General features: G+C 33.5%; 3 protein-coding genes across 5 annotated transcripts; 2 read left to right on the top strand and 1 right to left on the bottom strand.

Moving 5' to 3' along the window:
* Positions 1-1200: 1200 nt before the first annotated feature.
* Positions 1201-20503, top strand: daam-1 (FH2 domain-containing protein; the record flags this gene model as incomplete). Of its 3 annotated transcripts, NM_070731.6 has the most annotated exons (12): positions 1201-1318; positions 1520-1622; positions 1696-1782; positions 3753-3883; positions 5527-5662; positions 7631-7717; positions 14162-14242; positions 14928-15074; positions 16066-17031; positions 17740-18579; positions 18698-18887; positions 19290-20503. In NM_070731.6, the coding sequence occupies 12 exons, from the start codon at positions 1263-1265 to the stop codon at positions 19427-19429; spliced, it is 2964 nt and encodes a 987-aa protein (NP_503132.3). The 3 variants fall into 3 exon arrangements, with proteins under 3 accessions (NP_503132.3, NP_001300119.1, NP_001300120.1); NM_001313190.3 differs by lacking the exons at positions 1201-1318; positions 1520-1622; positions 1696-1782; ... (1 more) ...; positions 5527-5662; positions 7631-7717 and adding an exon at positions 13989-14081 and having other exon boundaries at positions 19290-19429; NM_001313191.3 differs by lacking the exons at positions 1201-1318; positions 1520-1622; positions 1696-1782; ... (4 more) ...; positions 14928-15074; positions 16066-17031 and having other exon boundaries at positions 17782-18579; positions 19290-19429.
* Positions 20504-21081: 578 nt separating this feature from the next.
* Y38C9B.3 (uncharacterized protein) lies at positions 21082-21307 on the top strand (the record flags this gene model as incomplete). The annotated part of the gene is made up of 2 exons (NM_070730.2): positions 21082-21190; positions 21237-21307. The coding sequence occupies 2 exons, from the start codon at positions 21082-21084 to the stop codon at positions 21305-21307; spliced, it is 180 nt and encodes a 59-aa protein (NP_503131.2).
* A 92-nt stretch (positions 21308-21399) lies between these two features.
* cyp-29A3 (Cytochrome P450) lies at positions 21400-25794 on the bottom strand. The gene is made up of 8 exons (NM_070729.7): positions 25662-25794; positions 25152-25218; positions 24973-25091; positions 24524-24712; positions 24277-24456; positions 23056-23566; positions 21704-21990; positions 21400-21656 (listed from the first exon to the last, which is right to left on the bottom strand). Exons 1-8 carry the CDS (start codon positions 25764-25766, stop codon positions 21603-21605), a joined length of 1512 nt encoding a protein of 503 aa, NP_503130.2. The 5' UTR covers positions 25767-25794; the 3' UTR covers positions 21400-21602.
* Between the last annotated feature and the right edge of the window lie 2012 nt (positions 25795-27806).

Here is a 27806-nt window from a genome sequence, read left to right as displayed (position 1 = left end):
GCCCTGAAACATTATAGGGGTTTGAAACGTTTTACGAAATTTCTAAAAAAACACATTTTTTCAAATATAAAAAACAATCCGGTTTTTATAATTTCCTGTCATTTCTCCCTTTTTTGAAATAATTTTATTCTTTTTAAAAAGGAAATCAGAAATTATTTTTGACAATATTTTTTTGGGCTTTCTCGTAAATTTTTCACTACATTTTTTGATTTTTCTTTTTTATTTTGAATGTTTCGGAAAAAATATTCAGCTTTTGACTATTTTCAGCCATTTTTTCAATTTTTTAAGTGTAATCAATGTTTTGTTTGATAAAATCAAGCTTTCCGGGTAAATAAAAAAAAACTTTACAAAAAAAAATTTTCGCAAAAAAAATCACGTAAAACTTTCTACCTAAACCTTAATCTTTTCATGTAAACACCAAGAGAATTTTTTTTTGAAAAATTGAAGCTCTTACTGAAATTTGTAAACTCTTCTAATTTTTTTCATAGTTGCAGTGAAAAAATTCCAGATTTTTTTGCCAACGAAAAACCCATCCGCCTGCAATCTAGCTAGCTTAAAAACTTTCACTGAAGCTTATACCACCTGCTGTTTCTATTTTCAATCTGCTATTTTTTTTTGGATTGGCCGGAAAATGGAAAATGGAAATAACGTGGCAAATTGTCAAAAAGTAGCTCTCCTGCTGTGATAATCCCCGCAGTTTTCAATGCTAATTTTAATGCGATTCCTTGGAAATCTGATCTTTTTATTCTTGCATTTTAAGTGGTTTAAAATTACCGAAAAAAAATGGTTTGGCGGCAGACAATATGGCGTTTTACCATGCTAATAATTTTTTTTCAATAATTTTTGAATAATTTCTAACCTTTTAAACTTTACATCGAATAAGAAAATGTTAATTTTTGAATTTTTTTCAAATTTAAAAACGCAATTTTAGAAATTTTTCTTGCTGGAAAACACCACACATCATACCTACCTACCTCATGCCTGCCTATTTTTGAACTCCTGTCTTTTTGAAATTTTTTAAAGTTCAATTTCAAGTTTATCTTTTGTTTCCTATCAGTATACATTTCTCGAATTTTTCAAGAAAATCTATACAGTACAACTACTACATATACTTCAATTTCCCTTTTCTCTCTCTCTCTCTTTCCGTTCACATTTCCTTTCTCAATTCCGTATTTTTTGTTCAGTTACAAATTTCCTTCATTTTGCAGAAATATCCACACAATTCCCAACTGCAAAGAAAAAACACAGAAAACTGTTAGAAAATGGACTACATTGAAGACTGGGTCGACAGAGCAATGTCCTGCTTTTACAGAGATCGGTAGGTAAAAAAACATATAATAAATTTTGAATTTCGCGCCGAAATTTTTGACAAAAAAATTGATTTTGAATTTTGCTTTAATTTTTTTTGAAAATTTTTTTGGACTTCGGGACAAATGTTCTAAATTAAAATGTTTAAATATTGCGCCAATTTTTTTCAATTTTCAGAAATTAATATTATCATAATTTATCCTTATTCCAGTGACAAAGACGATCCCGGAAAGCAGCATGTGCATGATGACGTCATTTTTGCTCCAGCCCCATTGGATCCTGCAAAAATTGATAAAGATTTTGAGTGCCTTGTTGTAAGTTTTTTTTTTCGATAATTTAATTATCTTAAAAACAGTTTTAAATTAATAGAAAAACTTTAATTTTCAGAAAGAGCTCGGTTTGAACGAGGAAAAGCAGCAAGAAATGCACAATTACTCGATGGAAAAGAAAATGTCACTACTGGTTTCACAACATGTAAGATTAAAAAAATATTGTTATTCAAAAAATTCAAAAATCTTTAATTTAACCATTAATTACATTTAATTTAAAAAAATTTCAGAATTTTTTTTCAATATTCAGATTTTTTTTCGTTTTTGGACGTTACCTATTTTTTCTTCAAATTTAAAAAGTTTCCAATATTTTTTTACCAAAAATTTAGGAAAAATATCAATTACCGTATTTCCTCTATTAGTCTTGCATGCAAGACTAATTTTCGATTGACCCGTAGGGGTGCAAGACTAATAGAGACTGCAAGACTATTAGAGGCTGCAAGACTAATTTTCGAAGATCCAATAGCTTTGTAAAATTGATAATTTATCGTCAAAAATTTGGCTTGAAACTGTCTAAACCGTGCAAAATACATTCTTTTCTATTGTTTTATCAATTATTTGAACACTTTAAAATTTAATTTAGCTAAAAAATGGCAAATTTTTGAAGTTTTGACAAAATACTGCTGGTCTGGCAAGAATAGAGGCGCAAGACTATTACCGTATTTCCTCTATTAGTCTTGCATGCAATACTATTAGAGGCTGCAATACTAATAGAGAAAATACGGTAAATAAAAATTCCAGACGTTAATTTTGATAGAAAATTTTCAGACCCAAACATTTCCAGTTATACCTCTGCTCCCCTACTTGAAAAATTTTTTAATTAAAAAAAAACTCTATTTCTAAAATTCATTCCGCTAGTTTGTAAAAATGTTTTTTTAAGTGCTTCTCATCATAAAAAGCATGACTGAACAGAAATTAGGTCAATTTAAAGGAACATGTAGACCTTCCCTTAGACAACTATTGGGGTGTGAGGAGTGTGCCAATTTAACTACATTGTAAAACGAGAGGTTATGAACCGAAGGTAGAGACCGACCACATTTTTTAAAGTAAAAATTAGATAATTGTTTGTTTTTGCTTTCTCAATTAAAATTTTAGCAGTTTAGAAATAGCTTAAAAATAAGCAGACTATAAAATAAATTTAATATTACGAATGGCAAATTTTTGCTTCAATTTATTGTAGGCGCGTTTTCAGGCGTTTTCAATATCTACCTATTTCCGCCTGCATTTTGAAATTGTTCTAAATGATAGGAACAAATGAATGTTTAAAACTTTTCTTAATTAAATAAATTTGGAAAAATTAATTAAAAAATGGATGATCCAAACTATTGTTACAAATAAATTTTATGGATTTTTCCGTTTTTTAAATTCTGATTAAATCAAGTACACCGAAATTGTACACCTAAATTTTAAAGAATTCAAAAAATTGACATTGAAAATTCTTAGTTTTTGATCAAATTTCATGAATTTTTATTGAAATAGTTGAATTATTCATTCATTTATTTATTTAATCAAACTCTCCATAAATCATCTGTTTATTTATAATTTTTCACCTCCCAACACCTCAATGAGGGCAAACTCAAAACCCACAAAATAACACAAGAACCTGCGAGACGCAGACAGTATCAAATGAACTATCCCGTATATTATCGAAATTCTCGCCGTTCCCCCTCCACGACCTCCCATTATGCTTTTTGTTTTCATATTGACTTTGAAGCACCCCTTTGCCAATCATCATTGTTCTCGTATCAAAAAGGCTGAGGTTTATCGGTCTTTTATTGCAAGTAACTTTGTTCCCGTAGGAAATATAGAAAATTTGTCAACAGAAAAATAATTAAGAGATGATTTTGAACATTTCTGTATTTGGAGTTTTTAAATAGCAGTTTTGGCAAAAAAGTTATGTCAGTTTAAACTTTTTAAGTTTTGATTTTGAGAAAAACCAACTTTAAGTTCAAATTTAGATATCAAACTTCTCAAGTAATATAAAAATTTTCTAGAATGTGGATTTTACAATTTTTAATGTCTACCTGCCTGCGTGCGTGCCTACCGCCTATTTTTTTGTTGGTGCGGGCAGGCAGGCATGCTTTTCCTGTGCCTACATTAACCATATTTTTACAGTGTCTTCAAACAGAAGACGCGTCACACTTCATTGGGTTCCTCAAAAATTTGCAACAATCATTCGTGATCGACTCGAACACCATCAGACAACTTCAGGAACTGGTGATTTCGCTGAGGACACAGAATTATAGGTATTAACGTTTTTTTTTTAATTTTTCAAACTGCTTAAACCGCTTTTATAGTGTTAAAATGGCTAAATGTCATATCATATATCACAGAAAAAATTTCAAAAATGTTGTGAAATTTTTTTTTACAGTGAAAAATTGGATCATAATTTTGGAAGTCGACCAAAAATTGTTTTTCCAAACAACTTTTTTTTTTGATATGGGATATTAATTTAAACCACCTACATATATGTCACTAAAACACCTATTTATCAAAGAAATTTTTTTTTATTTAAAAAATTTAATGAAATTTTTAGTCAAAAAGCTAGTAAAAATTCAGTCATAATTTTGGAAGTCGACCAAAAAAAAAAGTTTTTTTCTACGATTTTATAATTTAATTAGACCATTATTGTTTGTATTTTAACATTGTAGGGGTTCAAACGTCAAGCAATGCACTGAATATCTCAAAAAGTCATCGTATTTCAGAAATTTGACAATTTACCAAAACTAGGCCTAAAAATTTTGAAAAATCTGAAATTGTTTAAAGCAATTCATTTAGACATTCGATCATTTTGATTTATTATAAAAAAGATCTATAGTACGTCCCCACTTACGATGTTGAAGGTGAGCCTTCTAGGTAGGCCCAAAAATGCCTGCCTGCCTACTTTTCTTAACCACTTGAAAAGAAACGTACCTGGGCGATGCACAGTTTTTTTTTTATAATTTCAAATTATTTTCTAACATTTCATATAGGAATTGAAAATAAGATATTCACAGCTCGGTCAAAAAATTTTTTGTTTTGAATTTTTTTATCGAAAAATTGTACAAAAAATTACAAAAATGTGTAGGCAGTAGGCAGGCAAATATTTTTTCCAGTAAAACCTATAAAATCCAACTTTTTCCCCGTCAATTTCCCATCAGTATTGATGAACCAATTCTTCTTGTAAGGACATATGTAAATTTGGAATGAGAAGAGAAGTGCCAGCTGACGGCCAAAAAGCAGTGTTCCCTTCATTTTCCCCTCTTTTACACTTTCATCTAAAATTTATCACCCCTAAACGACAAATTTCAAAACGAGGCGGAAAATTAATTCATTGAATTGACACTAGATACACAATTGAATATTGCTTTAGGGTTCCTTCGGGATTTTGGGGACACATTTTGGGAGGCCTGGACCATTGTGATAATGAATTTTGAATTTGAATAGGCTGAAGGCACAGGAATGCCTGCCTGGCTGCCTACATGCCTACTGAATTTTTTTTGCAGAAAGAGCCATCAGAAAATTCTCTATTAGAAGAGCATGCATTTGTTCCAAATTTACGTAATACAATTTTTATTTTCAAAAAAATATATTTTTTCTTTTTTTTTCTATTTTCAGTTTTACTTATAATTCCCAATTTTGACATTTTGGAATTAAAAAAAAATGTTTTCACGTTAGGCAGGCTCTGCCAACGTGCCTGCCTACCTGCCTGCCTACCGCCGAAAATTGACCGTTATAGGTAGGCGTAGGCATCCTTGAAAACATCAGTTACATTTTATTGCCCGTGGTAGCAAAAAACTTCAAATTCTCATAACATTTACTCGAAAATTATTGTCACGCAACACACTACTTATAGAACATTCAGAACAAAAAATTTCCAATTTTTGATCCCATTAAAAAAATTTTCCAGCTACCTCGAGAGTTTCATCTCCTCCTCCGGGCTCAAATTGCTCACGGAGCTTCTAAATCAGTGCCACCAGCAGTATACTTTGGAGCAGCCAGCACTGTTCTTCCTCTACGCCCTTCGTGCTTTATTAAATTCACCGGTAAGTTAAACAATTTTATTTTTGATGCGGATTTGTAAAATTGGGTGAACATTTGAAAAACAAACTGATAATTGTCGGCCGCAAAGATTTAATAAAAATGTGAACTTGCATAGAGAAACCCAAAAACTTTCGGCCACCCATTTCTCAAAAAAAAAACTAGGAAACCCTGTGAAATGTCCGCTGCAACTCACTTATCAGCGAAACTGTACAGTATCGGCTGTAGAGTCTAAGGGAAACTTGTGAAATGTCGGCTGCTCAGCACAAATTCCAGTATAAGATTTGTAATTAATTCAACCTTAAAAACGAGCAAAAATTCTGAATAATAACCCGCTGATTGTCGAGGAAACCAGTTAACTGTCGGTCGCTCATTTTTGTCAGAAACCGCTGAAAGTCAGTTGCAATTCATCCGCCGGAGCCCGTGATTTGTCGGTCACTTCTCTAAAACCCGTTAATTGTCAGCTGCAGTTCTTAAGAAACACCATGAAGTGTCGGCTGTTCACAACTAACTCTATATCCAACAGTGGCTGCTCTATTTTTTGCCTTTTTTTTGCAAAAATTAGCAGAATTTAGAACAAAGGAAACAGTTTGCACACCTCCCGAAAGATTAGGCGTGCGGAATGGTTTAAGTTTATTTAGGCTCCCACTGTGCCCGTAAAGGTGGAATTTTATAGGCTTATCATGAAAAGCGGAATTTCTTTTTCTTTTGTTTCATTGATATATTTTTGTTTTGTTGTTGCTTTTTTGGAGCTGCAACCAAAAATATCCTGTTACCAATTATGTTTATACATATTCGGCGGGGTTATAAGGTTTATTACTAACACATTATCCAGATTTTACGGGCTGAAAAATATTGGAGTTTGTAATGTTCAGACACGTTGATGCACCACGATTCTGCTTTTTAATATTCGTTTTTTGAGATTTTGCCTTTTAAGTCATAGTTCGGCCACGAAAAAAAACTAGTCCGCCCTTATTGTTGAGCGTAAAACTCGATCAAACTTCCTGCAATATCATTTTTGTTAATTTCAAAAAAAATCGAATTGGTGGCCGAGTTTTTTTCTAGGCTACGCTAAACAATTTTCAGGCAACCGAGAAAAATATAACATTTTATCTTCCATTTCGTTAAAATTTCTTTGTACTGAATGAACCCGGTATTTGCTACGTGGCTGCCAAAAAAAAAAAGAAAACTCGGCCACCCGAAAAAATAGGTGGATGGGTTTTTTTCTAGGTCACGTAGCAAAACCCAACCTGCCACGTGTCACGTTGCCATGTTAAAAAATTGATTTTAGTACTCGATGCACCATGTACAAACTTTGAATTTCGAGAAAAATGAGGGTTGTCGTTAAAATTTTTTTTTCTAAAAAAAATTGTCAATTTCTTAATCTGATTAAAAAGCCGTCTAAAGAATCTCTCTGCCAGAAATTGCCGCACCCAAAAAAACCTCCCTTGGAACACAAATGACGTAGCTCCGCGAGCCCCCCCCCCACCTCCCGCCAAAAGCATAATCCCTTCCATCTCGGGAGCGTCGGCGCTCCGGAAGAAGGAACACATGTGCGCACAGGTCTTGGAAAGACTGAGAAACCTAATACCATAGGGTGTCCAGATTTCTCTCTTGCTCTCTTGCTCTCTTGCTCTTTTTAGCTTTTTCTGGCCGGCAGGAAATGAGTAGAAGAAGGTGGACACTTGTAAGAGTACATCAAAAATTCCGATCCCCTCCAGCCAAATACGTTACAGAATGTAAATTAATACATTTTGAGTGGGATGTCTAGGCTCTGATCTAGGAGTTATATTTAAGCTTTAGACTGACCCATATCCCGATTTTTCTGCAGTAAAGTCGTTTCGCTTAGGTTTAGTCTTACTATTAGGCTTACTTTAGGTTTAGGCGTAGGCTTGGTCTTAGGCGTAGGCCTTTGTTTTTAGCATGAACCCCGTCAAAAAAAAATTCTTAGCCTAAAGATTTCATAATTTCAGAACGGCCGAGTGGCAGTACTAAACGATGAGCAGCACGTTCTGGTGAGCATCGCGAGAGCCGTCGATTTTCGAGATTTCAAGTGCAAGGTAAGTCGGGGGTACGGCGTATTTGTAATAACCAGTCCTTTTTTGTATTCATTCGTAGCGAAAAAAAGAACTGCTGGGAACACTTAGACAGTTCAAGTGGAGAGACATGACTGGGGGAATCAAAGTTGAATTTATGTATATGTATGTTCCAAACTCTACCTGTTCTAAATTTTTTGAGCCTCCATAATTTTCTGACTAATTTCGAACTTTTAATGTTGAAAATAATTGATTTTGTTAGTTTTTTTTTTGAAATGGCAAACCCTCTATTAAAATGGAACCTTCATTGCTCTACTTTGACGGTCTATATCTCTGTTTTATATAGTTTTACCAAAAAATCCCAATTTTCCTAAAACAGCAACTGCCAAAAAATTGTGGTTTTGAACATTTTTTCTGGAAATTTTAGAGTTTTAATTTTAATCGGCAAAGTTGTACGCATCCTATGAATGTTCCAGCATCTATTTTGAGCAAGCAAATTCTATGAAAGCATCTAAAGACGGGAAGAAAACTTCAAAAAGAAACAGTTTTGAGTGTTTTCGTTTTTGGAAAATATGCAAATTGCCAGAATTTAAAATTTCCGGCAAATCGGAAAACCGGCAGTTTACCGATTTACCCTGATGCGCAAGTCTAATAGGGAAACAACATAATTAATTTTTATTTCCATACTTAACTTTTTTAATTGATAGGATTTTTAAAAATTGTGAAGATTTTTTTCTGAAATTTAAACACTGAATTTAAATTTGTTTTTCACAACAATCTTGAATCAATTTTTTAAAATACTTTCAAACCACAAACTTTACGCGCACTTTTGAGAAAAACTGAAATTTTTATAGAACATTTTTTTAAATAAATATTTTACCTACAACCAGTGTTTTGTTTTAAAAAAAAACTATGAAAATAGTCTAAATTAATTGAATGTTCCAATAAAACACTCCAATTTTTCAAAAAATATTTTGGAAAATTTCCAGTCAAAATTTTGGTAAATGTCAAAACATTATGAAATTCCACCTATTTCGATATTTCCAAAAACCATTTCCAAACCGGAAACCAAGAAATCATTATTGTTTTTCCGTGTTTTTTGTACGAAAACTCTGTAATAATAATACAAGTCTATCAGTGATAAGCATGATAAGCACTAATAACCCCTCGTGGTATCATTGCAAAGACAACAATGGGCAGTTCCTAAAAATTGAGCATATATAAAAGTTGTCATAACATTGGGAATTGTCATTTGTTCTCTTTTCCTACTTTCTACTATTTACTGTTAAATGTGAGTTTTCAAAAAATTTAGTGAGGTCTAAACATTTTTTTTAAATATAAATGTGGATGAGCAAATACCATATTTAGTAACTTTTTTCAAAAAACTTGAAATTTTTTTTTGAAAATTTGGAAAATTACCATAACATTTTTACTGAATACCTATTTTGAAAATCTGAAAACTTTTGAAAAGTTTTATTATTATATTTGGCATTTTTTAGATTAATTGACGTATATTTACACGTACTTACTAACAATAAGTTAAACGTTTCAGATTTCCAATTTTTCTAAATTTTTTATCTGATAAACTGTCAGATTTTTAACAAAAATGCTGGTCGATAATTTTTTAATTCCACAATTTTGAAATTTTTTGAGCCCTAGAATGTCTGAATATAAATAATTAGAACATACAAATAAAAATAAAAATTTTTTTTTAAAAATTTTTAATATTTTTAAATAATTTAAATATTTTAAATTAAAAAAAATAATTTTTTGAAGTCGACTTTCAAAATTATGATAATTTAAAATGTTTTCAGCACTTTTGGGCAAAAAATTTCAAAATTATTTTGAGAAATGCGGTTTTTTAAAATTTTACCACTGAAAACAACCTTTAAAAACTACAACTTTAAGGAAATTTTGGCCGGCAAATTCGGCTAATTGCCGGTTTGCCGATTTACCGGAAATTTTCAATTCCGGCAATATGCCAATTTTTCGGTTGCCGGATATCAATTTGCCGGAAGTTTTTGGAGGGATTTTTTTTTTCAATAAGACAGAAACACTTAAAACTGTACCTCTTTGAAAATTTTCCCCGTTTTCTTTAGATATTTTCATAGAATTTGGTTACTTTTCAAAATAGTTGTAGGAACATTTATAGGATACGTTTAATTGTGCCGATTAAAATAGAAATTCTGAAATTTCCAAAAAAAAATGTGCAAAACCACAATTTGCCCAAAAATTTTTAGCAATGATCGTTTTTCCGGCAAATTCGGCAAATCGGCAAATTGTCGGTTTGCCGATTTGACGGAAATTTCTCAATTCCGGCGATTTGCTGATCTGCCATTTTGCCGGAAAAAATCGTTTGCCACCCTATATTTGCCCACCTTTTCCGAGGTAATATAGGTCAAATGTTTATTATGATCCTCTTCCCCCTATCCTCTACCGTAATCCTCACTTCGATTACCGCATTCAATTGAATTTCCTCTTTGCATCCGTTCATTTATAATCCATATAATTCTTCCCATTGTTTGCACTTTTTCACCTTATTTCTCCCATGCCACTTCTTCCCGGTGTAATCGAATCAACGGACACTTTTCGACATTTTAGGTGTTATTTGGGAACAGTTTTAGGATGTATACAGTTTAGGAGGCCTGCCTACATGCCTGCCTGCCTACGTGCCTTCCTGCCTACCCATAAACCTGCTTACCGTAAATTTTCTGCACATACGTTTTTTAGTGTTAGGGTTTTGAGTTTGCACAGTGTAGATTTTTATTTGTTCTAATCTAGCGTTCACCGAGTTCGGCAACTGTCTGTTGCCGACCACTAGGCACAAAGTAGGTTGGCTGCCTTGAAGACAGGCAGGCAGTAGGCTTTTTTCCCCAATTTCGAAAAGTTTTTCGAGCAAATTTCCCCACCAAACTTGCAAAGAAAACACGAACACAAACAGAAGTCCCAACCCGAAAATACGATTTTTTCATAAATTTTTAATCAGTGGCCACTTTTTGTTGACAATTTTGGCATTTAGCTTTCCAATTTTTTAAATTTTATTTAAGATATGGTGTTTTGGCCGGGGTTAAAAATACAGTAACCAGCTGAAAAAAATGTTAAAGAAAAAAAACCAATTTCTGAACTTTTCATTTCGGAAATTTCAGAGAAGATCCTATATGTGCGCTTAAATTATTTGATATTTTAAGAGAAAAATAACACTTTTGAAATATGTTTTTATTAAAATTAATGATTATTAATTAAGTTTTCTGAATTTTTGCAAAACAAAAAATTGGAATTTTTTTATCTCTAGAGCAAAAAAAACCTAAGCCTTTGGGTTGTAATTTTAATGTAATATGAAATTTAACTTTTTAAAGTTTTGTTCTGGTTTTTTTTTTCAATTTTGGCTAATTGAAATTTTAAAAAAATTTGAAGAAATTTTGGCTATATTGAAAAATTCCGAATATTCAGCCAAATTAATTTTTTCAAAACAGATTTTTTGCTCTAAGTTAAGAGTCTCTAACCAAAAAAATATTTGCTACCCAAACTTCGCGCCAGATGATTCATTTAATTGACCTGCCTCTACCTCCGTGAGTATATAAATCCAAACACAGCTATACTCGAAAACCGGAACAATTTGCAATTTATCTTTGTTTCCATGTTCAGCTTGTTTCGGGTGAATAACGCAATTTTACGTTCACTTTTTGATGGATTTCGAAATAATTCATGCATTTTTTAGACAAGTTTTGGCGAGGTATTTCATAACTCATTATGAGGCGCCATGAAGGGTAGACAGTAAATTGAGGAATTTTGGAAATTTTGCACTTATTGCTTTTTGCTAGTGTTTAAGAAATATTCAATCCTTTTTTCTTCAAAATCGATTAAAAAAAACAATACAAATTCCAGAAAGCAGCCGACATTTCACTGGTTTGCAATAAAACCCGCTAAGTGTCGGCTTATAGTCAGATTTTTTTTCAATGTTTAAAAATTCGCAAAAATAAAAAAATTGTTTTCGAAAACCAACGAAAAATAAAAAAATTTCAGAAAATTAAAAAACAAAATTTAAAAATTTAGAAACTAAAAATAAATGTTTTTTTCCAAAAGAGACCCTTTCCTCACTTTAGTTTTCAGAATTTTAATCCAAATTTTTTTTGCTAATTTTTATTACTACAAATTTTTCAAGTATTTTTCCAGAATGCTTGACTTTTAAACTAAGTTTGAAATAGATTAAAAAACACAAGTTCGGCACAAAATTCAAGATTTAATGTATAAATTCAAATTTAAAAAATTTAATTTTCTAGAACTTTTTGCCAAAATTCAGAACTTTTTTTAGAAATTCAGCACAAAATTCAAAAATTAATTTTTTTGAAAAATTTTGTCAAGAAAATCACATTTTTAGGTAGTTTTAATGAATTAGGCTGTAAATTAATTTTCTGAATACTTAGCGCAAAATTCAGACAATTTAAAGAATAATTATAAAATTTAAGATTCAAAGTTTTCGCAAATTTAGGCTCCAAAATCAAAACCCAAATTTATTTTTGAAAAAAAAATTTTTTTTGAGCTTTTCAGAATTTTCAGAATTAAAAAAAATCTATTTTCAAACTTTCTATTTCTACAGATTTCATTTTTTTTCTTACAAATTTCTACAAATTTCAAAAAAAAATCAAAAAATTTCCGAAATCACAGTTAATTCCCGAAATCCACCATCCCTGTCCTTGATGATACCCCCACCACGGAAATTCTAAATTTGTCTCTGCGTCTCTTCATTTCCCAAACTATTTCCAAAGAAATATCCGATTACTATTTCTGAATTTCTGCGGTGCTGTTCCTTTTTCGGAAATTTCTTTCTCTCTTTTCGTGGAGAGGTGGGAGGGAAATCGTAAAAACTGAAGGTGATTCTTGACATGTTCAGATATGTATTCAATTCACTATCACACCTTTTGAACAAAGTTTTGATAAAAAGTGATGATTCTGACTGAATAGGGTTTATGCTAATTTTCTCATTTTTGGTTTTGTATGGCAAACTTTTTTTTTAGCAATTTTTTTCTAGATTTTCTAACATTCTTTTCGTGAAACTTTAATAAATTTTGAAGAAAATTGAAATTTTAGAAAACATCCGACATCTTACTGGCTTTCAGGAAACCCGCAAAATGTCGGCTGCTACGCCTGTTCCAAAAATCGTGTCTTACATTCAATTTTTCCAAATTAATTTTTCCAAACAACGAGCATTTTTAAAAAAATTCAACAAAAAATGAAATTTGGGAAAATCCTAAAAATAGGTAATCATATTTTCAGAAATGTTTGAAAAAACTAATAGTAAGAAAATATGAAATTAAAAAAAATTCCGTTAAAATATTAGGTCTCCAAATAAGTTCCGGGTCAAAAATCATAACTTTGCTTGCTGTGTATCAATTTTTATGAAACTCTGGGAATTAATGTTATCAACCATGATATTTCATTTGACAGTAGTCACAAAATTTTTTGGATTTTTCTTTGTTTAGAATACAATATTAGAAAGCAACAAAATTTCAAAAATATTTTTAAAAAATCAAGTTGTAAACTATTTTTACATACAGATTTTTGAAAGGGAGAGAACCAAAAATCAAAATTTTTGGACCACTCCCAGCTGAGCTTTAAACTCTCAAAGTAACATTAAATTTTTTGGGACATTTTTTGCCACGTGTGTGTCACTTTAAAAAAAAACGGGCAACCCTGCAACCCTGCAAATTATTTGAGTTTGAATGGAATGGAAAAAAAATTACAAATAAAAACTTTTTTTTGAGAAAAATAAATAAAAATAACATTGGAAGAAAATCGAAAGATTTAAATTAATTTTTTTTAAATCAGAAAACCTATTTTTCCTGAAAATCAAAAAAAATTGGAAAAATTTAAAATTAAAAATTTCTAAAAAACAAATAAAACAATTTCGAAAATAAAAGTGAATCAAAAAAAAAAGTTTTCCAAAAAACCGAAACTTTTTTTTTCGATTTTTCGGTTTTTTTCGATTTTCCCCAATATTAAGAATACCGGCATCATAAGTATGAGACCTACACATACACTTATCATATCCAGTATACATCTCTCGAAACTTTCCATACATATATATATCAATCATATATACCATCCCTTACATAACCCCCTTTCCGCTTGGCTCTCCTGTTCCTCCAAGTTGCGCCCTTTACTCTCTGCACTCTCTCTAATTAATACACTATTTCCGACACCCCGTGAACTGACCATTTGTTTCTATTTGTACTAGATACCGCACCCCTCCTTCTGTGTTCGTTCACTTCCTCCAACTGTTTTAGTTTTGCTCGCAATGAGGCTATACTTCATGATATTTCTAGTTATTGGGACATGTCTAGTGCATACCGTACTTTGGGAAAATTCATATTTTGGATTATTGGTTACGGTACGGATTACTGTAGTTATAGGGTTGACTATAAAAAAATTTTGATTTTTTTCTAACAAAAAAAAACCAAAAACTTTCAGATAGTCGCGATCGAAATCCTATCCGGATTGTGCTTTATTCCAGACGAAGGACACATACAAGTGCTGAGAGCAATCACAGAAGTAAGTTTTTCGCCTTTTCGAAAGGATTGCATTTAACTGAATATACTGAAATTTAAATTTCCCCCTTGGAAAAAAGTTTTCCTGATTTTTTCTTTCTATTTTTGAAAACTTAAATTCCCATTGTGTCAAGTATTTTTGAAAAAAAATATTTTTTTGAAACAATTTTAACTTGTGAATAAAAAATCTAGTGAGAAATTTTCCAAAAAAAAACTTTTTATCCAAAAATAGCATTGTTTATCTTTATCACTTGGTATGCAAAGAATGAGAAGACAAATGTGTGAATATCTATGTTCTCTTATCAATTGATAGTTCGTATCCACCAACTGGTTTTAGTAGTAGTTTTTTGCTGTAAGATATCCTTTTTCTGTAAATTTTTTGAAGTTTGCATAGCTTAGAGTCAGTGGGGATGTAGTTTAAATTTGTGAAATAGCATTACAATACTCAAAAATTTGAAAGGTTTTTAAAAATGTTTAGTCAAAGCTTTTTTGGTAAATTGCCAAATTTTCCAATTTATAGGTTCTGGATACCAACAATGCTTGAATTAAAAAACAGTTTTTTGGCCAACTTCCAAAATTATCGCTGAATTTTGAAGCCACTTTTTAGCTTTTTAAATTTAACTGCACCTAAAAATTTTTTTTGCAAATTGTTTTTTCATAATAAACTCTCAAATTATCCCCATTTCCAGGTGAGCACATTGCTCGGCGAACGAACTCGATTCCAGACGTTGGTGTCAGATTTACACAGAACATACTCCACAGATCGCGACACGGATCGTGTCAGAACAGCCATCTTCGGACTGATCAATGCATTGCTAAGAACTGGCGCAGCTGAAGTGAGTTGTAATAGATTTCACGGATAAGTAGGCCTTTGGTGTGGAGATAGGATAGAAGATGTTCACTTTCGCCACCTACGCATACTTCCTTTTTCCGTACTGTTGTAATTGTGTAACAAGTTTTCTTTTTGAGTATTGTTTTCTGGAATTAGGAAAATTTTTGATTTAATCATATTTTTTCCTGCGATTTTTTGTATAAAAAATCTAGTTAGAGAATTTTCGAGCTCAAAAAAAAACAATCTTTGCACAAAAATTTATGAAGTTAGCAAGCTTCAAAGCATTAAAAAATTCATTAAATTTTCATTTTTCGGCACAGTGGAAAAATTTATAAAACAATTTTTTTCTCATCGTTGTGCCAAAGTTTTTTCTAAATTTAAACTGAAATATAGAGAAATATTTGATATTTCGAATAATATTCTCAATTTTATCTCAGTTTTGAAAAATGCTCAAAAACTGACTCAAATACCAATTTACCGATCGAAAGCTTTTAAGTAATTTCTCAAAATTTTCAATTAAAACTATTTTCAATTTTTTGCCGGTTTGCCGAACATCAGTTTGCCGGAAGTTTTTAGAGGGATTTTTTATAAGACGGAAACACTTAAAACTGTGCCTTTTTAAATTTTTGTCCCGTTTTCTTTAGATATTCTCATAGAATTTGCTTATTTTTCAAAATAGGTGTAGGAACATTTATAGGATGCGTACAATTTTGCCGATTAAAACAAAAGAAATTCTGAAATTTCCAAAAAAAATATGTGCAAACCACAATTTGCAGAAAATTTTCGAAAATTGCCGTTTTTCCGGCAATTTCGGAACATCGCCTATTTGCCGGTTTGCTGGTTCACCGGAATTTTTTAAATTTCGGCAATTTGCCGATTTGCTGATTTACCGAAAAAATCCTTTGCCGCCCACCCCTGGACATTTGCTTCAATTCTCCAAAAAAAAGCAATTCAAAAAATTTCCCCAACAACCCGATAACCTCTACCATTTACAGAACTGTGCCATCTACCGCCAACACCTGCGCTCAGAGCTCCTAATGCTCGGAATGTCCACCACCTTGGAGCAATGCCGTGAGGGAGCCTCTCAACGCCTCGAGGATCACATCGATCTATTCGAGATGATGCGAAAAGAAGATGAAATCTCATTGGCTGGAAGTTGCACAAGCAGTGATATTTCAATGTCTTCCGAGACATCTTCCCCCATTGATTTTGAGTCAGTCGTAGGAATGGCGGAGGCTCTTCACATAAAGTTGAACCACAGCCAAGCGCTTCCCCACTTCCATTCTCTACTTCAACACCTCTTCATGGTACCATCAGACGATCAGCATGTACCATTATGGAGGTTATTTGACCTGATCCTTCAACATCTTACATTGCAAACTACTGTGAATGGGATGACGGATGTCAATTCCCCATTGCAGAATCATGTGGATATGTCGGAAATATTGGCACGTCTTCAGAATCATTGCGACTATGAGCGGATTGCAAAAGAGCTGGAGAAAGCCAAGGAGGACATGGATCTGGAGAGAACACGGATCATGGAACTGGAAAATCGTCTGGCTGATTTCAGCGATGGCAGGGCTGGAAGTCGAATCAGTCTAGCCTCCACTTCCGCCTCATCCAGCCCATCAGACCCATGCCCCTCTCCTCCACTCCTGCCACCTGTCTGTCCTCCAGCCCCACCACCACCTCCTCCACCAATCGGAGGACTAACTTCCCCGCCGAAAGACGCCCTGAAAAATGTGCCCGAACCGCCTGGAAACATGAAAACTCTAAATTGGCAGAGATTGACGCTGGATAAAACGAGGGGAACTGTTTGGGATGGAATTGATGATGAGAAGATCTATAAGCAATTGGATTTGACAGAGTTATCTGGATGCTTTGCGGCGAGCTCTTCGCATAAGGATGAGGACACGGATACGCTGTATGGGACGATAAATAGAAGACCACAACAGGCAAATGTCAGTTAAAATCAAAAATTTTTAAATCGAAATTTGCAAAAAAACCGGGAGATGTCGGGCCATGCATTTTAGTAAAACTGCCAATTTTGATCTTCTTTTTCTAACAAAATGCCTCTTACCTGCACGTAGTGTCAGAGTCTCTCATTTTGGATTGATCTACAATGATCTACAAAAAATGCGGGAGAAAAGACGCAGAGTTCTCAACTGACTTTAAATGGTTAAGAACGTGCTGACGTCACACTTTTTTTGAGCAAAAACTTCCCGCATTTTTTGTAGATCAAACTGTAATGGGACATCCTGACACCACGTGTACCTGTGGAAATTTGTCTTGACCGCCTCGGGTCGATCTTTTTCTTTTAGTTTACCAAATCTGGGAACAAATTTTTTGAAAATTTTAGATTCGCGCCAAAATTTTATCCTTGGAAAATTAGAATTTTCCGCCATAATGTTTTTCTCAGAAAATTTGAACTCCCGCTAAATTATTTTTTCGAAAAATTTGAATTTCCTACCCAAAATTTTGTCCTCAGAAAATTTCATTTCGCCGCTAATTTTTTAAAAAGTAGAAGCATTGTTGTGTGCTTTATTCAAAAAAATGCCTAAAATAATGTGCAGCCGACATTTTCAAGGTTTCTTTTCAAAAAATAAGACTTTCTCAAGCAGCCAACATCTTACAGTGTAAATTTTTTTGTATACAACTTTCATTTCCAGATCACCGTAATTGACCCGAGACGCTATCAAAACTGCACAATAATGCTCTCCAAGCTGAAGCTCTCGCACAAAGAAATCAAGCAAGCGATGATGTCAATGGATGAGAAATGCAAATTACCCAAGGATATGATAGAGCAAATGCTCAAGTTTATGCCAACCAAAGAAGAGCTTACCCAGATCAACGAAAGCGTTCAGAAACACGGAAGCCCTACAGTACTTGCACTTGCCGACAGGTATATGTACGAGATCTCGAGTATTCCAAGATTCGAGCAACGTCTCCGATGTCTGAACATCATCAGAAGTTTCCATGACAGAGTTGAAGCACTTGTTCCGTTTATTCAAGTCGTGCTGAAAGCCACGTCGTCATGTCAGCAGAACAAGAGATTCCGCCAGATATTGACGATCATCTTGGCTATCGGAAATTATTTGAATTTCGGAAAACGAAATGGAAATGCTTATGGATTTGAGATGGCGTCGATAAATAAACTGGCAGATGTCAAAAATGCACTGCGAAATGATAGAAATCTCCTTCACTTTTTGGTGAATTTCATTGAAAAGAAGTACCCAGACCTCACAAAATTCAAGAAGGACTTCGCCACCGTAACAGAGGCCGCCCGGTTTAGCCAGTCTGAAACTGCAGCTGAAATTCGGAATCTTGAAGAGGCGCTGCTCATTGTGAGGAAAGAGCTGAACCTGTTAGAGTCCACCACAAAAGTTGAGCTCCCCGAGCACATTCCGCCGGAGAACGATCGATTCGCGCTGGTGGCGAAAGCTTTCATCGAGAAGGCTACTGCAGAGTATCACAACTTGGATAAAATGTTCAGGGAGATGAAGAATAAGGTAGGAGTGTGTTTAGTTTGAATTATGTAAGCTTAAAACATGATGCATCAAAAAATTATACTGCATCAAAAAAAAATGGTGCAAATATCCCGTTAATTGATACAAAATCATATTTCAGTTCTCCGATTGCGCCAAATACTTTTGCTATTCCCCGTCCGGAGGTGTCCCAGTACCGGAAGAATTTTTCTCGGTTATCAACAAATTCTTGAACACTTTCAACGAGTATCATCAGCAGTTGTGGGCTGAAGTTGAGGAAGAGGAGAAAATTAAGCGGCAGACAATTGCCAGGTCGTTTTTGGCCAAGAAATGTAAGTTTCTAGGCGTTTTTTGATGTGGGCTTATTTTTGAAGCGGTAGGCAGGAACTTAGGCGTGTAGGTATGAGGTGGGTAGACATGTAGGCATGAGAAAGGAAGGCGTCTATGGGTGTAGGCAAAAGGTGGGTAGGTACATAGGTATGTAACAATGAGATAGGCAGGCGTCTAGGGGTGTATGTATGAGGTAGGCGGACAAGTAGGCATAAAAAGAGAAGGCGCTTAGGCTTGTAGGCATGATATAGGCAGGCACGGAGGCATAAAAGAGAAGGCGCTTATGCTTGTAGACATGAGGGAGGTAGGCACGTAGGCACGTAGGCATTTAGTAATGAGATAGGCAGGCGTCTAGGCAAAACGAGGGAAAACATTTGAATTTAAAAAAATAATAAAATCTTCAGCCACAACACGCCGTAAGGAAAACCACAAAGAACGAGATTTCGAGCAACTGATAAGTGCTCTCCAATCCGGTGATATCTTCAAAGAAGAGCTCTCCCGACTAAGAACCTCATTCCGGCCGAAAAAAACCGTCAAACCATGATTTATATCTGTAATATTTTGAAAACTGCTCCGTTCCAGTACACCCCAAAATTCTATCCCGTTGCCCTGAAAGCTTTTCCATCAACCCTCAAATCCCGTCAATTGTTTCCCTAGCTCCTTGCCGATCTCTATGCATTTCGACACAAAAAATCGATAATTCTGAAATAGTATTTGTATGTGTTTGTTCTTTGTAATCATTGCTCCTGTACCCCACTATCGTCCCACTCTTTTGCCCATATCTGGTTAAAGGTGGACTACACCCTGTGGGGAAATTGCTTTAAAACATGCCTATGGGGTCATAATGACCGAATATCATGATAAAAAAATTTAGAAAAATTTCCCTGATTTTATATGATTTTTTGAAAATTGAAAAAATCTCAGTTTTCCCCTAATTCCTATTTGAATTTCCGCCAATTGAACTCGTTCGTTGGAGCGCGCTTGCATTATTTTTGTTAATTATTTTTATTTATTTCCATTATTTCACCCATTTTCTTCATTTTTTGGAGGTTTTAATCAGAAAATGAAAGAAATAAACAAGAAAACTGCAAAATGTTTATTAAAAAGTAACTGGAAACGCGTAAAACTCAGAAATTATGCGATCCAACGACGACGAGCCTGAAATTAGTATTATTCAGAGTTTTAGGCATTTTCAGTTCTTTTTAATAAACATTTTGCATTTTTCTTGTTTATTTCTTTCATTTTCTGATTAAAAACCTCCAAAAAATGAAGAAAATCGGTGAAATAATGAAAATAAATAAAAATAATTAACAAAAATAATGCAAGCGCGCTCCAACGAACGAGTTCAATTGGCGGAAATTCAAATAGGAATTAGGGGAAAACTGAGATTTTTTCAATTTTCAAAAAATCATATAAAATCAGGGAAATTTTTTTCAATTTTTTTATCATGATATTCGGTCATTGTGACCCCATAGGCATGTTTTAAAGCAATTTCCCCACAGGGTGTAGTCCCCCTTTAAATTATGACATATTCTATATCGATGTATGATGTTTCGAGAAATATAATTAAATTTTTTTTGTATATATGTAACTGTGATAAATGAATTTGAAGTTTTTTTTAATCTGGTTTAAATTTCAGAAAAAATGACTTTCAGATTGAAAAATCACGGTTAGAGTGACATCATCGGGAAAGGAAATTAAAATTTTTTGAGAAAAACATTTGGGGGGGGGAATATCAAATTTTCTGAGAAATTATTTAAAAGAAAAATTTGAAAAGTACAAAGTGACCATACCAGCAATAACCGTCGAAAACAACCCAGGGTTGTTGGACATCAACTTTCCAAGTTTAAAGGTACGTTTACTCAAAAAAAAAATAGTTCTAACTAGGACTTCCTTGGAAGGCAGGCACGATTTCAGACCCTGATGCCTGCCTCCAACCTTCCCGCCTCACGCCGGCCTCTCGCATCATTTCTGCAGTTTGGCGAGAAGTCAAAGGCTTGGTGTTTACTCCACATAGTGCGAATGGTGGTTCTTTTGCCGCGGCCGACAATTTTCGGGTTCCGCGCCGCAGGCGTGGCCCGCGGTGCGAGGCAGGCGGGCGCGGCAGGCGTTTTGCCGCCTGCAGCCCTCGTTTTAAGTTCATTTTTGTAAAGTTTTTAGTTTGCCCAATCGATCGCTCTTCGTGCAATTATATTCATGAACAACAGTCAAGCTCTATCAGCAGATTCACATTATTGCGATAAACTTCAGAATACACTCAACCTAACTGCTTCCCAATCTCCGTTTTTTGATGGAAAACAATGCCGTTTGTCTTGAATAATTTTTTTAAAAGAATAACTAAAGTATTTCAGATGATCTCCCGAAATATTCTCTGAAGATCTCCGGATTTCTGGCAATTTTTGCGATTTTGAATACTTTCTAGAAACAGATTTTGAGAATAAATAAATATGTGTTACTTCTGAAATACGCTCACCTGTTATTTACAGCTGCGAAATCTAAAAATCTAACTTTTTAAAAAATTAAATAGAATTTGTATTTCTGAATATTTTAATGTAGTAAATTTTAAAGTGACGTAGCTAGCGGGGTAAGTCAATTGCAGAAGCTCAAAACGCTATAGAGTATTTAAAAAATAAATGTTGATAACACAATTTATTCGAATATTTTTCCGCAATAACATACTATGGAAAAAATTGGCAAATTACTCGACACGTTATTCACTATAAACGTCTGACCAATCTCACTGGAATCCCATTAGACGGCTTTCCGACAGGCTGCAAATAAATAATTCATAGATTCAAAAATTTCAAGATTAAAATACCTCGAAAACTTGTTTCGTTGAATAATATCCACCCATTGGCTCAATTTTGAAGTTTTTCAGAAGATGTATAACCATAACTTTCTCGTTTAGCTGGGCGAACTTCTGCCCGATACAGTTCCGAAGCCCTGCAGAAAAGGGAATAAAGTCATAGGCATGTCGTTTTGCAGTTTCTTCAGGTAGGAAACGATCTGGATCAAATATGTCTGGATTTTGATATATATTCGCGTTTTTGTGAATTGCCATTGGAGCTATCGCAACGTTTGCACCAGCTGGGATGAGCACACCACCTGAAAATTTTTTTAATGAGTTTTGGAATTGATTTTTAAAAAACTCATATCACTGTTTATTTATATTTACATCGCCAACGAAATCAGTCTTTCAGCATTTTTTCTTCAATGGTAAATTTTTAAAATTTCAAAGTTAAAACAAATACAAATAATTAAAACGTAATCACAATATTTTTTAAAAATAGTCGAAAATGATATTTTTCATAAAAATGTAATTCTTTAATGTTCAAATTGAAGAGTACCAAAAAATTAGCGGTGAACGAGCACTTTGAACAAGTCGATCTGAAATTGCTTACAGTGCATTTTTTCACCACCATAAAATTGCTCCAAATGATATGTTTTGAATTTTTTAAATGATTTTTAGGATATTTTGAAATTAAAAACATTTGATTAATTTTGGATTAATTTAACAGACCTCTAGGTTGTGGCGGCCATTGCCGTTCGGCAAATCGGAAAATCGCCGTTTGCCGATTTCTCGGAAATTTTTATTTTCGGCAAATTGTCAATTTACCGTTTGCTGGATATCAATTTGACGGAAGTTTTTAGAGGGATTTTTATAAATCGAATACACTTGAAAGTGTGCCTTTTTGAAATTGTTTCCCGTTTTTTAAAAGATATTTTCATAGAGTTTTTACTTTTCCAAATAGATGTAGGAACATTTATAGGATGCATGTAATAATGCCGCATGAAATTGAAATTCTGAATTTTCCAAAAAAAATGTGCAAAACCGCGATTTGCCGAAATTTTTCGGCAAGTGCCGTTATTCTGGAAATCCGCCAAATTGCCGATTTGCCGGAAAAATTGTTTGCCTCCCACCACTGCTCTAAAGTTGTGAAAAGATGCACTGATAGCAGTTTCTGATCGACTTTTTTCTAGTTCAAAGTGCTCGTTCGCCGCTACATATTTTTAGGGACCTATTTTAAAGGTCCTTTATCAAATGGTATCGGCTTCTCTTTGAGGTCTAAAAGTAAGCTGAAATACTTTTCTTGTTAGTTGAATGCTAAAACTTTTGATTGAACTTGAAAATGTTATAAAAAATTTCGCTGTTTTCCTGAAGCCACTCACCAATTTCCATATCACTAATCAATTGCCGAAGAACCGCGGGAACAGTTGGGCAAATTCTTTTCGACTCTTTGAGCATTCTTTCAGTATATTCCAATTTCTTGATTCCCTCCGTAGTGACATCTTCATTTGGATCTTCTCCGAAAACACTGACAATCTCTTCATAAACGTTCTGCTGAATATCTGGATGATGTGCAAGATTCCAACAAACCCAGGACACAGATGTAGTTGTTGTATCATGTCCAGCAAACATAAATGTATCAACTTCTTGGCGGAGGTCTTCAGGTGACAGTACACTTGACTCCTCATTACTCAGTAGAATATCCAAAAAGTTCATGTTCCGTTTGGAAGTCTCTTTTTCAACTTCTCCGGATTCACGTGCAGTTCTTCGTTCAGCAATCACATTGCGGGTGAATGTTTTCATAATATTAAAGTACTCGTCTTTTTTCTTCTGGTGGCCAAGAGCCCAGTAAATTGCCGGAATTTGATGGTGTGGGTTCATCGCGTATAGCACCTGAATATAAAAACATAAAAAAGGATGAACAGTTTTTTAAAGGTGGCGTAGTCGAATTTCTTGTATTGCTTAATTATACCCGAAATTGCCTGAAAACACCGAATTTCATAATGCAACTTCTTTAAAACATCACAAAAAAGTTATGGCGGCTCAAATGACATAAAATGTCCTAAATATAATTTAAATCTAAAACTTAACCGACTTATCAATGTCACAGTGGCTGGAAACTGAACCAGATTTAGTAAAAATTTATTTATTAAGTCCGACAAATGTCGAATTTTAACTAAGTTTAGACCATTTTTTGAGCCGCCATAACTTTTTTTGAGAAGTTTTCAAGAAGTTTCGTTGTGAAATTTGGCGCCCTTCGCAAAATTTTTTGAAATGATATCAATTCAAGTTTACGGGAATTCAAATTTTATGAGAAACATCTTTGGAAAAAATTCTACGAAGAGAGAGAGAAAGAAGCCAAGAAAGAAGCCTTGAGAAACCTAGTTTTAGTTTTCCACTTTAGAAAACTCTTGGAAAATATTTTTTTTAATGTTATGGGAAGTTTCCAAAATCTTTGACAGGGTCTGGAAACTTCTGGAGACTAATTGAAAATTGCATACAAATAAACAAATTTTCTCACTGTTATATTCGCTCATTACAAGCCATTTTCTGCTACCCACGGGCGGAACACAACCTTAAAAATAACCAAAAGTGAAACTTACACCCAATTGTAGTGCTTGTTCTATGGCAGTAATGTACGGATGGCTATTTTGAAGTTGTGCATCAACTTTTGCACCCATTGCTGTTTTGCAAATAGTATCCAATGTGCATCTTTTGAAAAATGGGAACAAATCCACAGTTTCTCCGGATTTTGCAAATTTGTCCAGGCAGTCTACCACAACCTGAATTTTTTTTGGATTTCTACAAAAGCTTAAAGACTTCTTATGAAAAAAAACAATTCAAACTCACCCTGGATTCGGTATTGAAAACTTCAAAGTAACCTTCCAATTTAGCAAAATGAAAAGTTGGAGTTAACATTTTTCTATGAGACCTCCATCGTTCCCCGTATCCTTCCAATAAGGTTCCACCACCCAGCCAATCGTTGAAAAACTCATAGGGTCCACCTTTGTCTAGCTCAGTTGTGGATTCCAGAATTTTCTGAAAAAAAAAAACTTTAAAAAAGTCATCTGAATTATTATAATAGCGGTTGAGACTACAAAAAATTAAAAAATCAATAATTATCGGTTTTTGAAGGAACCCACAACGCAAAAATGTAATACTTAATACTGCAAGCTCCCAGAAAACTACAACTTCTGGAAAACTGAAAAAATCTGTAAGACACTGGAATCTTTTGGAAAATTCTAGAGACTTAAAAAAAACCACCGTAGTACCCTAATCTCTAAAAATAGTGAACGCACCGAAACAGTTTTCCCATCCAATGGCCAAACATAGAATGTTCCAAGGATTCTATGCCTTATAAGGCTCTGACCTTTCTCTACCGCTTCACTGAAAAGATCACGCAGAGCTTGGAATATTTCTGAAATTTTATTAATTTTGTTTGCTGCAACTAGGTATATTGTCACAACAATTAATTAACCTTCTGTGGTTTTATTCGAGAATGTTTTAGTATTTCCAAAAATCGGATGAGCAGGTGGACCGGGGAGCTGAAAAGTTTCACAATTTAGAGCTCAAATTAATGTTCTTGTTGGATTTTATATAACTATGTTTTAACTAGAATATATATGTGGGAATTATGGAAATTTTCCACAAATTAGAAAAAATAAAGGTGGAGCCTATTATTGATTTTTCTAAAAAGATGTATATAATTGAACTTTGAGCAAAGCTCCAATTTTTTTCAGATAAGCTTTTTAAAACATCAATATAACTAATTCTCAAATAGTTAGATTAGAAGAAACCCCCAAAATAATTCTTTGTTTAAAAATCGGAAATTAATGTTCGATAAAAGTTTTTTTACAAAAAAAAATAAAAAATAAAATTAATTTAGTGAAAAATATATAATTCTTGTGCAATATTGAATTTTTAGATAATATTCCAAAAACGGCAAATTATTACAAATGTTTCTTTTTGAGAACCCCAAAAAACTCACCAAATCATCGTATTTTCGATACTTTAAAATATTTTTCATTATTTTCCAGAATGATACAATAAATAAAAGTAAAATGATCAATAAACAGGGCAGAATCAATGACATTTTGATGATCTAACTTTATCAAACTAGATTTTTTGGTTGATTTCCATCTTTTATACTTTATCAATTTCTTATCACCCAACACATTGGAGTTTGTAGACTTGAAAACAATGTGGCGGGTACGAGAACCTGTTCTTCTAGCGAATTAGTTCTTTTTGGTCTTGGCTAGAAAAGTTTAGGTCAGCAAAAATTAGAAAACTGCACACTTACAGTGGGTTTTAGAAATGGAAAAATAATTTTGTGGATAGATTTTGAAAGTTTAAGTTTTCAAGAAAAACAAATTTTCGAAACTTTCCAAAAAAATTCTACTTTTTAAAAAATTTAAGTAAACATTTTCAAATTGTCGATATTCTGAAGTTTTCTCTCCGAATTTCCATTTTTGGTAGAGTAGCATCTGAGCTGTTTTGATGACCTACCTGACAAAAAACAGCCTCAATTTACCGAATAAAGCTGTTTAAAAAAAGGGGGTTTTCTCATTTTTTCTTTGATACTTGATTTGAAACCCTGTTTGCTAATTTTGCAAACATAAAAAACAATTGTCCTAAAAAATTTAACGTAGTTTGTAGTTGTGTAACATCAGTGATCTCTGAAGAAAACTCATTTCTGAAGTTTGTAGTATTACCAAGCCCAAGAAAATGATCTCATTAGTAATGCCAAGAGGTTTCGCTTCATTTAATCAAGGAAGCTTATATTTGCGGTTACCTAAAAAATATTTTTCAATTTTTTTTCTTTGAAAATTTGAAAATTTATGTGAACTTGAATAGTTATTATGTATAGATTGTAAAAAGTTACGAGCATAACTTCTGAAAAAAAAAGTTATCAAATAATTTCTGCAAAGCTTTGTCTAGAAAATGTCCTGCCACGTCATTCCTACAGTAATCCTTTTTTACTTCCGAGATCTTCTGATCTCACGAGTTCGGGCGATTTTTAAATAACAAGTTCATCAAAATAAATATGTCTAAAGCGTTAATCTTAAGGAACCCAATCAAACTTAATCCTAACGAGCTTACAAGGGAAGTATTTCAACTTAATCCCGGTCTTCTGAATGAACCCTATGTTAAAGAGCATCTTCTAAATAGGCCCCTACAAAAAATTTAGCGGCAGAGGAGCATTTCGAACTGGAAAAAAGTCGCTCTGAAAATTTTTCAGTGCATTTTTTCACAACTTTCAAGGTCCGTAAAATGGCTCCAAATGTTAATTTTTGCAGATTTTTGATGATTTCTAGGATGTTCAGTGGCAGGCAAACATTCAGAATTTTTTTTGGAAATTTTTAAAATTTTTTGAAAAAAATCTGAAATTTTACCAAAATTTCAAAACAAATTCTGACCTCTTAACATCCTAGAAATCATCAAAAATCTGCAAAAATTAACATTTGGAGCCATGTTACGGACCTCGAAAGTTTTGAAGAAATGTACTGAAAAATGTTCAGAGCGACAAATGACATAGGTTTCATTAAGAAGTCCGGGATTAAGTTGAAATCAAGGGGCATCTCTGTGTCTATTGTATCCGAACACTCCAGCCACCTGTACTCCCAAAACTTCCCAAAAATGAAAATATTCGAATTATTAGCCGTATAGAGGAGATATTCTTTTAGTTGATAACATCGTCACCCCATCATAAAACCATCAAGTATGCTGTCTATGGCTGTGTACTTGTACAATTATTTTGAATCGTTCTTGCCTCTGGGATCCTTTTTTGACTATCCCAACAGTCTGGTCATATAAAATTGATCTTTGCTTGAAAATTTAAACAAAGGCACTCCTTATCATTTTCGAACTGAACTAATTAGATTTAGAAAATACAAGAAAAACAACAAAACATCAAATATTTTGAGAATATTTTAAGAATGCCGAAAAGTACCGAAAAACAGGTTTTTTCGGCAACCGGCAAATGCCGATCGCCGAAAAAATTAGGGTTTGTCGAAAAATCCGGATGTCGCACAGCCCTGGTTGGAGGCAGGCGTCAAGCCCTAAAACCGCGCCTGCCTCCCATTGAAGCCCTAGAAGTTGTAAAAAAACGAGTAATCTGAAATTTTATATTATT

This window comes from Caenorhabditis elegans, chromosome V (genome assembly GCF_000002985.6).
Source record: "Caenorhabditis elegans chromosome V".
Classification (NCBI taxonomy): Eukaryota; Metazoa; Nematoda; class Chromadorea; order Rhabditida; family Rhabditidae; genus Caenorhabditis; species Caenorhabditis elegans.
This window is presented reverse-complemented; position numbering and strand designations above follow the sequence as displayed.

Excerpts from the sequence above, each read along its gene's own strand:
- cyp-29A3 (NM_070729.7), bottom strand. The coding sequence starts at position 25,766 with ATGTCATTGATTCTGCCCTGTTTATTGATCATTTTACTTTTATTTATT. Across the intron at positions 25,092-25,151 it reads CTCGAATAAAACCACAGAAG|AAATATTCCAAGCTCTGCGT; the intron begins GTTAATTAATTG and ends ATAAAATTTCAG. Across the intron at positions 23,567-24,276 it reads AACAAGCACTACAATTGGGT|GTGCTATACGCGATGAACCC; the intron begins GTAAGTTTCACT and ends TTTTATATTCAG.